The sequence below is a fragment of the Poecilia reticulata genome, chromosome 16 (assembly GCF_904066995.2).
Source record: "Poecilia reticulata chromosome 16, P_reticulata-male-v2, whole genome shotgun sequence".
Lineage (NCBI taxonomy): Eukaryota > Metazoa > Chordata > Actinopteri > Cyprinodontiformes > Poeciliidae > Poecilia > Poecilia reticulata.
This window is the reverse complement of record NC_088845.1, coordinates 1,560,065-1,574,609: the sequence shown is the minus strand read 5'-3', so window position 1 is coordinate 1,574,609 and position 14,545 is coordinate 1,560,065. Positions and strand designations below refer to the sequence as shown.

General features: G+C 43.7%; 2 protein-coding genes across 2 annotated transcripts; both read left to right on the top strand.

Annotated features, from left to right (window-relative positions):
• Nucleotides 1–7,744: 7,744 nt before the first annotated feature.
• Nucleotides 7,745–9,455, top strand: LOC103477736 (uncharacterized; the record flags this gene model as incomplete). Its single annotated transcript, XM_081597170.1, has 3 exons — nucleotides 7,745–8,306; nucleotides 8,770–8,904; nucleotides 8,978–9,455. Coding segments are annotated over 3 exons (903 nt in total), but the record flags the coding sequence as incomplete, so codon positions are not given.
• Nucleotides 9,456–9,574: 119 nt separating this feature from the next.
• zp3d.2 (zona pellucida glycoprotein 3d tandem duplicate 2) lies at nucleotides 9,575–13,876 on the top strand. Its single transcript, XM_008431023.3, has 8 exons — nucleotides 9,575–10,944; nucleotides 11,624–11,739; nucleotides 11,826–11,929; nucleotides 12,326–12,500; nucleotides 12,577–12,682; nucleotides 12,778–12,863; nucleotides 12,946–13,019; nucleotides 13,580–13,876. Exons 1-8 carry the CDS (start codon nucleotides 10,495–10,497, stop codon nucleotides 13,777–13,779), a joined length of 1,311 nt encoding a protein of 436 aa, XP_008429245.1. The 5' UTR covers nucleotides 9,575–10,494; the 3' UTR covers nucleotides 13,780–13,876.
• Nucleotides 13,877–14,545: the final 669 nt, after the last annotated feature.

Here is a 14,545-nt window from a genome sequence, read left to right as displayed (position 1 = left end):
CACCAAGTATCAGAGGCTGTCCCTCCTGACACCAGGTGTCAGCTGATGTCCCTACTGACACCAGGTGTCAGCGGTCCTGACACCAAGCGTCAGCGGCTGTCCCTCCTGACACCAGGTGTCACAGGCACTCCCTCCTGACACCAGGTGTCACAGGCACTCCCTCCTGACACCAGGTGACAGCGGATATCCCTCCTGACACCAGGTGTCAGAGGCTGTACCTCCTGACACCAGGTGACAGCAGCTGTCCCTCCTGACACCAGGTGTCAGAGGCTGTCCCTCCTGACACCAGGTGACAGCAGCTGTCCCTCCTGACACCAGGTGTCAGCGGCTGTCCTTCCTGACACCAGGTGACAGCGGCTGTCCCTCCTGACACCAGGTGTCAGCGGCTCTCCCTCCTGACACCAGGTGACAGCAGCTGTCCCTCCTGACACCAGGTGTCAGAGGCTGTCCCTCCTGACACCAGGTGACAGCAGCTGTCCCTCCTGACACCAGGTGTCAGCAGCTGTCCCTCCTGACACCAGGTGTCAGAGGCTGTCCCTCCTGACACCAGGTGACAGCAGCTGTCCCTCCTGACACCAGGTGACAGCAGCTGTCCCTCCTGACACCAGATGACAGCAGCTGTCCCTCCTGACACCAGGTGTCAGCAGCTGTCCCTCCTGACACCAGGTGACAGCAGCTGTCCCTCCTGACACCAGGTGTCAGCGGCTGTCCCTCCTGACACCAGGTGACAGCGGATATCCCTCCTGACACCAGGTGTCAGCGGCTGTCCCTCCTGACACCAGGTGACAGCGGATATCCCTCCTGACACCAGGTGTCAGCAACTGTCCCTCCTGACACCAGGTGACAGCGAATATCCCTCCTGACACCAGGTGACAGCAGCTGTCCCTCCTGACACCAGGTGTCAGAGGTTCTCCCTCCTGACACCAGGTGACAGCAGCTGTCCCTCCTGACACCAGGTGTCAGAGTCTGTCCCTCCTGACACCAGGTGTCAGCGGCTGTACCTCCTGACACCAGGTGTCAGCAGCTGTCCCTCCTGACACCAGGTGTCAGAGGCTATACCTCCTGACACCAGGTGTCAGCAGCTGTCCCTCCTGACACCAGGTGTCAGCGGCTGTCCCTCCTGACACCAGGTGTCAGCGGCTGTCCTTCCTGACACCAGGTGTCAGCGGCTGTCCCTCCTGACACCAGGTGTCAGCGGCTCTCCCTCCTGACACCAGGTGACAGCAGCTGTCCCTCCTGACACCAGGTGTCAGAGGCTGTCCCTCCTGACACCAGGTGACAGCAGCTGTCCCTCCTGACACCAGGTGTCAGCAGCTGTCCCTCCTGACACCAGGTGTCAGAGGCTGTCCCTCCTGACACCAGGTGACAGCAGCTGTCCCTCCTGACACCAGGTGACAGCAGCTGTCCCTCCTGACACCAGATGACAGCAGCTGTCCCTCCTGACACCAGGTGTCAGCAGCTGTCCCTCCTGACACCAGGTGACAGCAGCTGTCCCTCCTGACACCAGGTGTCAGCGGCTGTCCCTCCTGACACCAGGTGACAGCGGATATCCCTCCTGACACCAGGTGTCAGCGGCTGTCCCTCCTGACACCAGGTGACAGCGGATATCCCTCCTGACACCAGGTGTCAGCAACTGTCCCTCCTGACACCAGGTGACAGCGAATATCCCTCCTGACACCAGGTGACAGCAGCTGTTCCTCCTGACACCAGGTGTCAGAGGTTCTCCCTCCTGACACCAGGTGACAGCAGCTGTCCCTCCTGACACCAGGTGTCAGAGTCTGTCCCTCCTGACACCAGGTGTCAGCGGCTGTACCTCCTGACACCAGGTGTCAGCAGCTGTCCCTCCTGACACCAGGTGACAGCAGCTGTCCCTCCTGACACCAGGTGTCAGCGGCTGTACCTCCTGACACCAGGTGTCACAGGCACTCCCTCCTGACACCAGGTGTCAGCGGCTGTCCCTCCTGACACCAGGTGACAGTGGATATCCCTCCTGACACCAGGTGTCAGCGGCTGTCCCTCCTGACATCAGGTGTCAGCAGCTGTCCCTCCTGACACCAGGTGTCAGCAGCTGTCCCTCCTGACACCAGGTGTCAGCAGCTGTCCCTCCTGACACCAGGTGTCAGCAGCTGTCCCTCCTGACACCAGGTGTCAGCAGCTGTCCCTCCTGACACCAGGTGTCAGCAGCTGTCCCTCCTGACACCAGGTGTCAGCAGCTGTCCCTCCTGACACCAGGTGTCAGCAGCTGTCCCTCCTGACACCAGGTGACAGCAGCTGTCCCTCCTGACACCAGGTGTCAGCGGCTGTCCCTTCTGACACCAGGTGACAGCGGATATCCCTCCTGACACCAGGTGTCAGCGGCTGTCCCTCCTGACACCAGGTGACAGCGGATATCCCTCCTGACACCAGGTGTCAGCAACTGTCCCTCCTGACACCAGGTGACAGCGAATATCCCTCCTGACAACAGGTGACAGCAGCTGTTCCTCCTGACACCAGGTGTCAGAGGTTCTCCCTCCTGACACCAGGTGACAGCAGCTGTCCCTCCTGACACCAGGTGTCAGAGGCTGTCCCTCCTGACACCAGGTGACAGCAGCTGTCCCTCCTGACACCAGGTGTCAGTGGCTGTACCTCCTGACACCAGGTGTCACAGGCACTCCCTCCTGACACCAGGTGTCAGCGGCTGTCCCTCCTGACACCAGGTGACAGTGGATATCCCTCCTGACACCAGGTGACAGCAGCTGTCCCTCCTGACACCAGGTGTCAGCAACTGTCCCTCCTGACACCAGGTGACAGCAGCTGTCCCTCCTGACACCAGGTGTCAGAGGCTGTCCCTCCTGACACCAGGTGACAGCAGCTGTCCCTCCTGACACCAGGTGTCAGCAGCTGTCCCTCCTGACACCAGGTGTCAGCGGCTGTCCTTCCTGACACCAGGTGACAGCGGCTGTCCCTCCTGACACGAGGTGTCAGCGGCTCTCCCTCCTGACACCAGGTGACAGCAGCTGTCCCTCCTGACACCAGGTGTCAGAGGCTGTCCCTCCTGACACCAGGTGACAGCAGCTGTCCCTCCTGACACCAGGTGTCAGAGGCTGTCCCTCCTGACACCAGGTGTCAGCAACTGTCCCTCCTGACACCAGGTGTCAGCGGCTGTCCCTCCTGACACCAGGTGACAGTGGATATCCCTCCTGACACCAGGTGACAGCAGCTGTCCCTCCTGACACCAGATGTCAGCAACTGTCCCTCCTGACACCAGGTGACAGCAGCTGTCCCTCTTGACACCATGTGTCATTGGTTCTCCCTCCTGACACCAGGTGTCATCGGCTGTCCCTCCTGACACCAGGTGTCAGAGGTTCTCCCTCCTGACACCAGGTGTCAGCGGCTGTCCCTCCTGACACCAGGTGTCAGCAACTGGGTCTGGTTCACAGAGTATGAAGTTAAATTTGTTTCGTAATTATTCAATGGAAACAAAAAACTAACCTCAGTTAAGTAAAATAAAATTGTAATCAAAACTTTTGGAATGATTCCTTTAAAAAAAATTTTTTTTGTATAAAATACTTTTTTTTTTTTATTAACTCATTTTTACCAAACAAACTTTTATTTGAACACATCATAAATCTTTTGTTGTGATTTTAGGTCAAGACGTCATGTGAGAATCACAAGCAAAACTTTGAGTCACAAACAAAAACTTAGAAAAGCAGGAAAATATTTCTGAGGAGCGCAAGTGTTTTGCAAAAAAGAAAGTTAACTTCATGAGTCAAATGTGTGATTTAAATTTTTTTCTAAGTTTTTTTAAGCAAAACTCAGTAGGCTTTTCTCATGGTGACATTAACAATTAAATAATTGCTTATATTTATTTTTCTGCAGTTCCACGTTAAAGTTTGCTGCAGCTCTGCTTCCCTGAATGGACCGTCTTCATCTCCACTGCAGCAAACAGGCAGATCTTTGTTTTATAGATTACAGTCACTAAAAGGTTGCATTGTGCCCTTGTTTATATTTTTAATAGTGTAATTATGTAAAGACAAAATATGTCTGGTGGTCCAGCTCTGATTTACATATCTTGCTAAATTGCGGGTTTGAATATTGCAAAACTTTCCTATAACAAAATAGACCTGCAGAAAGAAATTACTAATAAAATATCTTACATATGCATAGAGATTCTCCTTAGCTTTGATTGTATATCTCACAATCTTGTAATTTATCATTGTTTATTAAACTCTGAAAGCTGAGAGGCTGTTCATGTTCGGTTTGATGTGCCTTTTTTTTTTTTTTTTGAGCACCTGCCCCTTTAGTGGCCTCTGCACGGCCCTGAGTGCAAACATCTGCGATAGTTTTTCATTTTAAATGGATTCTGATGAAGGAAGTGATATTTTGTGTTTTTGTTGTGTCTATAAATTGTTCCAATGCTATGATAAGCATAACTCCTATAAGCTTCCACTTCGGTCTCGTCACTCAAGAACGTTATCAGATAATAATAATGAATGTTATCAGATAATAATTAACGTTATCAGATGACAATAACGTTATCAGATAATAATTACTGTTATCAGATGATAATTAACATTATCAGATGATAATTAACATTATCAGATAATTAACATAATCAGATAATAATTAACGTTATCAGATGATAATAATTAATGTTATCAGATAATAATTAACGTTATCAGATGATAATAATTAACGTTATCAGATAATAATTAATGTTATCAAATGATAATAAACGTTATCAGATGATAATAATTAACGTTATCAGATGATATTAATGTTATCAGATGATAATAATTAACATTATCAGATAATAATTAACATCATCAGATAATAATTAACGTTATCAGATAATAATAATTAATGTTATCAGATGATAATAATTCATGTTATCCGTTAATTTTATCAGATGATAATTAACGTTATCAGATAATAATTATCAGATGATAATAATTCATGTTATCAGATAATAATTAATGTTATCAAATGATAATAATTAACATTATCAGATTATATTAATGTTATCAGATGATAATAAACGTTATCAGATGATAATAATTAACATTATCAGATAATAATTAACATCATCAGATAATAATTAACGTTATCAGATAATAATAATTTATGTTATCAGATGATAATAATTCATGTTATCCGTTAACGTTATCAGATGATAATTAACGTTATCAGATAATAATTATTATCAGATGATAATAATTAATGTTATCAAATGATAATAAACATTATCTGATGATAATAATTAACATTATCAGATTATATTAACGTTATCAGATGATAATAATTAACGTTATCAGATGATAATAATTAACGTTATCAGATTATATTGTTATCAGATGATAATAATTAATGTTATCAGATTATATTAACGTTATCAGATGATAATAATTAACGTTATCAGATGATAATAATTAACGTTATCAGATTATATTAATGTTATCAGATGATAATAATTAATGTTATCAGATAATAATTAACGTTATCAGATTATAATAATTAACGTCATCAGATAATAATTAATGTTATCAAATGATAATAAATGTTATCAGATGATAATAATTAACGTTATCAGATGATATTAATGTTATCAGATGATAATTAACATTATCAGATGATATTAATGTTATCAGATGATAATAATTAACATTATCAGATTATATTAACGTTATCAGATGATAATTAACATTATCAGATGATAATAATTAACGTTATCAGATGACAATAACGTTATCAGATAATAATTAATGTTATCAGATGATAATAATTAACATTATCAGATTATATTAACGTTATCAGATGATAATTAACATTATCAGATGATAATAATTAACGTTATCAGATGACAATAACGTTATCACATGATAATTAACGTTATCAGATAATAATGTTATCAGATGATAATAATTAACGTTATCAGATGACAATAACGTTGTCAGATAATAATTACTGTTATCAGATGATAATTAACATTATCAGATGATAATTAACATTATCAGATAATAATTAACATAATCAGATAATAATTAACGTTATCAGATAATAATAATTTATGTTATCAGATGATAATAATTCATGTTATCCGTTAACGTTATCAGATGATAATTAACGTTATCAGATAATAATTATTATCAGATGATAATAATTAATGTTATCAAATGATAATAAACATTATCTGATGATAATAATTAACATTATCAGATTATATTAACGTTATCAGATGATAATAATTAACGTTATCAGATGATAATAATTAACGTTATCAGATTATATTGTTATCAGATGATAATTAATGTTATCAGATTATATTAACGTTATCAGATGATAATAATTAACGTTATCAGATTATATTAATGTTATCAGATGATAATAATTAATGTTATCAGATAATAATTAACGTTATCAGATTATAATAATTAACGTCATCAGATAATAATTAATGTTATCAAATGATAATAAATGTTATCAGATGATAATAATTAACGTTATCAGATGATATTAATGTTATCAGATGATAATAATTAACATTATCAGATTATATTAACGTTATCAGATGATAATTAACATTATCAGATGATAATAATTAACGTTATCAGATGATATTAACGTTATCAGATGATAATAATTAACGTAAACACAGCCTGCTGTCGTTTTCTGTTTGTAAATATCATGGTAGAAGTTTTAGACGGGTAGCATCGACGGATAGACAGCCATCTATCTGTGCTGCAGTAGGAAAATCTGATGAGGTAGCACAGATAGTCAGAGCACCGGGGAGCTCCAACTGGACAGCTCAGCAGAACCGAGACCGGACGGGTGTGGACAGAACCGTCTCCGTCTGCAGGTCCAGAATCCAAACCACAGGAGGGACGGACAGACAGCAAGGCCTACCAATAAAAGTCTAAATGAATGTACACTGATGGTACAAATAAATAGATTTGTAGAAAACACTGCAGAACCACAAGGTTCTGATAGAACATGCAGTTTGGAGGATTTTCTTTTCAGCTCAGATTTTTAGTTAAGATGTTTGAGACGTTTAGTGATTCTCTGAGTGAAAATAAATCAGAAAATGAGAATCAGTGCAGATGTCTGTGCTGTAAACGTGGTTCTGGATGCTGTTAGAACCCAGGATGTTCTGCTGCTTCGTTTTCTGGCTTCACTGGGAGATAAAAGCTTTGATATATTAATAATATTACTAAGGGATTTTATCTAAAGTTCCTGTCAGCAGCAGTTGAATCTTCTTCGTGGCGTCTAAATGCCTCCAGGTTCTCTGCCGGGTTCTGATCTGTGACCAGGTTTGTTCTGGTTTCAGCTTTCTGAACCTCCTCTCTGGAGCTTGAGACACACAGATCAGATCAGAACAGGTTGATTAATTATCCTCAGATAATAAAGCTAATATTTATTAAGCATTTATTTGTGTTTTTCCTCCTCATGAACCAAAAGCAGAATCATTTCTCAGTCAGCTTCAGTTTGAGGCTTCCAGTCATGAGACTGCGGGTCACTTGATTTCCTCCTCCACGACTCAACGTCCTTCATTAACAGAAGAATCCTGATTTAATTAGGCCGCCGTGTCTTTAAGGCTGCCTGCTAACGTAGATCTTCGTCACACAGAAAGTGGCCGACAGAACCAGCTGATCTGAACTGGCCGCTTGTTTTAACGCTGAGCAGGAGAAAATTTCCTCTGCAGCTGCACAGATCAACCCAGGACACTAATGAAATCAGCAGTAGGTGGGGGTGGGGCTTCAGTGAGTGATCATCAGAACATCAGGAGGAACCAGTTGAGTCCAACGGTCAGAACCTGCAGCCGGGTGGACGAGCTGAGCTGCTCCAGCGCCTTCAGCATGCAGACAGCTGGCAGCCTGTCGGAACCGAACCGAAGGAACTGAACCAGATCGAACTGGACCCCAGGAACCGAACTACAAGAACCAAACTACAGGAACTGAACCGGACCGAACTGGACCCCAGGAACCGAACTACACGAACCAAACTACAGGAACTGGACCGGACCGAACTGGACCCCAGGAACCGAACTACAGGAACCAAACTACAGGAACTGAACCGGACCGAACTGGACCCCAGGAACCGAACTACAGGAACCAAACTACAGGAACTGAACCGGACCGAACTGGACCCCAGGAACCGAACTACACGAACCAAACTACAGGAACTGGACCGGACCGAACTGGACCCCAGGAACCAAACTACAGGAACTGGACCGAACCGAACCGCAGGAAAGGTTTTCATCCTCCCTCCGCTACAGAAACCATCCATGATGCTCCACCTTCTGCTGCTCCTGTGCTTCCCTCCAGCTGTGGGTGAGAATAATACCAACAACTGGATCCGTTTGTGTGCAGACTCACAGAAATCTGCCAATATAACATAATTAGCATGATTATAATTAAAAGTTATGATTAAAACAACTGGATTAAATCTCTGACTTTTAATCGATCTGGTTGTTTCTCTTCAGTTTTTGTTCAGTCCTTGAATATAAATGGGATCATTGAGACATAAAACATGCAGTTCTTGTTGTTTTATATTCCCACAGGACTGAGCAACAATAAACAGATGGTTTATTATTTAGAGTGAGGTTCTGCAGAGCGGTTCTGAGCAGTCAGCAGGATCTCAGTGTGGAGAATCAGGCAGAAATTCTCATGAAGGGAACGAAGCTGGAAATAAGATGCTTCAGCTGCTAACTGGAAAATAATCTGATTATTGTTTGCTTTATATGACACCGTGTCACTTTATGTTATATCATCATTAAAAGCATGAACAATGCAGCCTGCTGTCCTCCAGTCTCCCTGTTCTGCTACACCTGCGTGTTTCCGGCCGTCTCTCCTCTGGACTGCATCCGGTTCCCTCTGAAGTGTCCGCTGGGGCAGCTGTGCCTGTCCAGCCGGGCCGTGGGGCAGAAAGGTGAGCTCCCCTCGGGTCGCTGGGTGGGTGAAAGCCAATGGAACCCGAGTTAATGGACCCGGTGGTTCTGCAGGTGACCTGCGGGTGGTGCTGTACGAGAAGAGCTGCGTCCTGCCCGCGCTGTGTGGAGTCACCGGGGAAAAGTACGCTCTGGGTCTCAACTTCACCTTCATCAACGAATGCTGCAACACACACCTGTGCAACGTGGCCGGCCGCCCCGCCGGGCCCCCGCTCTGGACGGCCCTGCTGCCCCTGCTGGCTCTGGGCTCCGCTTGGTGAGCAGAAGGACATGAACGCATCATGGAAACGACCCAGGGAGCGAATACTTCTGATTCCAGATACAACATGTTTCAGAGTTTCAGGTGAAACTAAAACTACTCTCTGAATTAAACAGCAGAAACTTCAGAAATGATTCCAACCAACTGAGCTTTTCCTGTTTTGGTATTTTATTCACATTTATGAGCAACACAAAGTCAAGCAGGAAATCTGAACCGGAGGGAAACAGAAATCCTCCTTGGAGCCAAAATATTAAAACTCATCTGATGAAAGAATATCTTGTGCCTGAAATGTGATTATATGCTTATGATAAACGATTTAGAGTCTGAGGCTGGATAAATGCTGGAACGTTACCATGATGTTTAAATGTCCCAGAAAAAAGGTTTGGCTCCAACATTCAGTCAACAATTATATGACTTACTTTTTGTGTCCAGGTTTGTGGATTAAATTCAAAATAACATGAAATAATCTCAGTAAAACCCATAAATCAAAGAGAAGTTGCACATTTTAGTTGGACTTTGATAAATTCTTTCACTTTATGCGGAGTTCGGCACCAAACTGGACGTTTTACTTAAAGTGTAACTAACCAAGCTGGACCTTTAGAACCAACAGGACCATTCAGCTGCAGTAGCCACACTTCAACCCTAGAGGGCAGCACTGACACGAGGTTAGGTCAAATATTACAGAATTAGTCTGAAAAGTCCCAAAAACGTTTTATGTTATTATGTTGCACAAACAGACATCAGCAAATAAAATAGAGCAACAAAAAAAGAACTGCAGAAAAATATCAGACTCATTCTGTCAACAATGTTTAGGTTTTTATTGCATTATTTTGGTCAAGTCTGAACTTTCTCTGCTTTGTGTTTATAGATTAAGAAGAAAATAGTTAAAACTGTTGTAATTTTTACCAAAATTCAAAAACAGTTAAAAACACACTCCATGAATATTAAAATACATAAATAAATACATTTACTTAAACTGTGTATTGTTTTTTTTTGTCTAAAGTTCATATATTAAATGAACATAAACTGTTATTATGCAGTGAAGGAGTTTATCATTAATTACTTTTACGTAACAGATTTAACTGCAGACCTCAGAAGCAAAAGAAATTTGTCTTAAATTTTCTTCTGAATCTACATTTAAAGATAATCTCTAGTTTAGTTTGGATTATCAGTTTGCTGCATTACCTGACGCTGCCAGTGAGTGGCGCCACCTGCCGTCCTTTCACCTGCAGGTGTTCCTAATTGGACTGTGAGATCATGAGGCAGCAGCGCCGCAGCCTCAGTCAAATGACTGGACCTTGTTCTTCTCATCATGGTTCCGCTGCTGCTCCTGCTGCTCTGCGCCCGTCAGACGGTCCAGAGCCCGAACCGAACCGCCCCGCTGCAGCCCGGGGCCCAGGCAGCCACCTTGCTGCAGCACACCCACCTCAGCCTGCCCATGTACCTGGACTCCGACCTGCCGCTGGTCCGGAAGGACTTCTTCTCCCCGGCCAGAGGCAGCGGGCAGCGCGGCTTGCCGCGGCCGGTCCGGGAGCTGCTGCTGCCGGTGTGGCCCCGCGCCGGCGGCCCGCCCAGCGTGTCGGGGGCCGCCGTGAGGACTTCCTGTGAGCGCAACCGGATGCAGCTGCAGGTGGAGCGGAGCGTCCTGGGCTCCGGGGAACCGGGCTCTCACCTGAAGCTGGGGACCTGCGGGGTCAGCAGGTCCACTGAGGATCGCCTCTACTTCGAATATGATCTGCGCATGTGCGGAACCCAGCGTACCGTGAGTCTGAAACGCAGCAGGGATGCTTTAAAAATCCACCACAGCGTGATCTGATGGAATCAGGGATCCAGTTCCCAGTTTTCCCAGTTTTGTTTTAAGGTCTGACCTGTTGATTCCAGTTTGACCAGGAAGAAACACACAAAGCGAAACGACTGCATGTTCGAAGTGCAGCTTCGATCGACATGAAAATGAAGGAATTACAAGATTATTTTCCTTATAAACACATAAAAACTTAACATAAATATTATCTGTGTTTTAGTGACCTGAAGACGATTCAAGCTGCTGGTTGAAGCTTTTAGACTGAATATTGTGACTGAACAGATGGAGCTTTTATACCAGCTCATTTCTAATCTGATCCTTTAATCTGTGGTTTTTATTGTTTCAAAGTTTTCAAGCTTTTTCAAATGTTTGGACATAAAACTCAAATGGTGTAAATATTCCTGTTCAGATCGCCAAAATATTTAAATGATCGTTATTTGTGTTTTTAAAAACTGCACAGAAAATTAGTTAAAAACTCTTCAGAAGTAAAATGTGTGGAGAAAACATGTTTTTAATTTTGGTAATTACTCCAATCGGTGTTTTATTTTAATTTCTAGAGGAGGAGATCCAGTCTCTCAGCTTTAGATACAAAGGTTCAAGTCCAGCAGTTCAGATCAAAACGTCTCTGCTTCACTTTCAGATGATCAATAATCGGATGGTTTTCTTCAACAAGCTGCATTACGACCCTCCGAAGCCAAAAGGACCAATCAGACGAACGGCGCCGTTCAGCGTGCCGGTGGCTTGTTATTTTAACAGGTCGGATTGAAACGGGAAGAACTCGGCCTTTTATCACGGAGCTGAAATCATGTTGGGTTCTGTGCTGTTTTTCTTTGACTGTTTAGGTTTGTTTATTCGTATAAAGTTGGATACTCTCCCAAGGTGCAGATGTGGAAGTTCCTGAAAAAACTGAAGAAAGTGGCTAAATTTGTTCTGACTCCAAGAAACGGTAACGATCCTTCTGACTCCAGCTTCCTTTAGGATGAAAGACAAAGTTTGTTTTCTTCAAAGTTGCTCTTTGTGTTTGAACTACAGACAGCTGAGATCAACACAGAGAGCTTTTAAGTTCCTGCTGGCGGTGCCAGGCTATTGGATCTCCATTCTACTGCTTTTCTTCAATCTCTCCTGACTTTCTCTTTCTAAATTGGAATAATTAACAGAACTCTTAATTTTATTCACTCACAGTCCATCTGTTGACTTTATCTCAACATATTTCACAACTTCAGACGTGAAGTTGATAATCATATTTCAAATTAAATGTCAAAAATCATTAAATAAGCTCTTTATTTCTCCCTAAATGATAAAATCCTGGATTTCCCTGCGGTGTGTTTGACCCGGCCTCCAGCCCAGTGGAAGCAGCTTTCCGGGTCGGATCACGTTCTCCTCGGTCAGCCGGTGTTCTTCGCCGCTGAGGCTCAGTCTTTGTCCAGAGATGAGCGACTCTACGTCCTGTCCTGCTACGCGACTCCAGAGGAGTCCCCCACCTCCACGCCTCAGTTTCCAGTCATCACTAACTTTGGGTAAACCTGAGCGGCGTTTGTTTTCAGGTTTCTAAATGACCCCACGCTGACAGGTTCTCCTCTCCTGACGGTGCAGATGTATGGCTGAGAGTAAGAACAGCCGCTCCAGATTCATCCCACACAGAAACGACGCCGTCAGGTTTTCTGTCGACGCCTTCGTCTTTAAGGGAGTGACGGGTCGGGTCAGCAGAAATATCTCAAACTTTGAGTTCGTGTTAAAAAAGCTGCTGCAGCTTTTAAAGGTGAAATAAAAATGCGTTTTTCTCCTGTGCTGCAGCTCTACATGCACTGCAGCATGTTGGTGAGCGCTTCAGAACCGACACCGACAGCAAAGTCCTGCAACTATGACACCAGAACCAGAAGGTTGGTGGATTATTTTCCACAGAAATAAATAATGATTCATCTCATTTTGATGAATGGACTCGTGGTTCTGGTCGTTCTGCAGGTGGGTGGAGCTGTTCGGGTCCAACTCTGTGTGCAACTGCTGCGATTCCAGCTGCAGCCCGGATGAATCTGCAGGTCTGTTGTGAATTATCCAGTTTTTAATGATCTAAAACAAACTTAAAGCTGTTTTAGTGAACATAATGAAAGTTTTCCTCCAGCAGAAGGTTTCCTGTCGCTTTGGTTCCGGTCCAACTCGATTTCCAGCAGTGGTTCTGTTCTGAGGTTGTTGGTTAATATTTGAATAGTGTTGGGAGAGAGGAGCAGCACAGACAACGTTGCCAGTTTGAAGGAAGTTCTTTGGGTTTTTCAGATGAAATATGAAGTTTGATTCTGAAAATCGAAGCGTAAACCTGAATGAATCGGCGTGGAGCCCAGTTCCCTCCACGTTACCCAAAAACGGTTCTGTTCAGTTCAAAGTTCCCAAAAACATGAGCTCCACTAACGAACAGGGTTATTCTCAGTGCTGATGTCTTTCACATTCTGGTTTATTCCACAGAAACAAACCGTTTTTGATCAGCTCTTCTTAATAAACTTCCTTTATATGCAGATATTTTATTTTTCCTACTTCAGCAACGCAGCTGTTTTGAGATCAGTGATGCATCTGACTGAAAGGTTAATATATATTTTATATCCAGAGACTGAAGTCGTCAGCAGCACGTCGTGGACCATAGATCCTAAAATGAAATCCAAACCTCTGAACAAGGAGAGCAACACGACGGCCACCAGAGGAATAACGGGGAGGAAGAGGAGGTGGGTGAAGAGCGCCTCCCTGGTGGAGGGCGAGGAGAACGTCTCTGAACTTCAAACTTTGACGGCATCTTTGATTTTTGACTGAGAAATTTGGTGAACTGACTTTAAACTCCTGTTTTATTTTGACTTAAGTTATTGTTGATTTGCAAAACATGTTAAATAAAACAGATATTTGAGCGAAATCAGTGTTTGTTTCTGACCAGGAAGTAAAACCACAAAGATTTTAACTTTTTTCTGCTTGTCTTCGGTGGGAAGACAAGCGGATAGAGGCTAAATGATGTGTTCCAGGTCAGTGAACGCGCCACGCCAATGCACCAACAGAGAAAACACTCTTCAGTGTGGAAGTTGTTACTGGAGAGGAAAAGTCCAAGGTGTTCAGAAATTTAGTGGAATTTTAAACTTCTAGAGAAGAAAAGAAAGTCTGTTGTGTTACAAACTTAAAAACTCTGCATGCTAATCATGCTAAAGGCTAAGATGCTAATCACGGTTTAAAATGTCAGCTGGAATCATTTTGAATGTCGGTGAAATCCGTCTTACTGCAGAGCTGAACCTGCTGCTCTATGCCACACAGTGTGACGTCTCCTCTCCTCCTGTAGTTAGGATGAATAATTGCTTGGAAATATTTTTGATTGTGTAGAAGAATGCGAAGAATCTGTAAATTTGATGCTTGTTTGATGTTTATGTGCAGCAAGAACTTAAAATGTGTCTGATAACGGAGTGAAGGATGCAGATTGTGGTTCTGTTGGGTTTGATTTATAGATATTTTTCACCGCTCTGTAACTTTGAGCTTTTTCTTTTACTATGAACATTTAAATGCTCACAGTTTGAATGTCAAATTGTCCAGAAAGTTG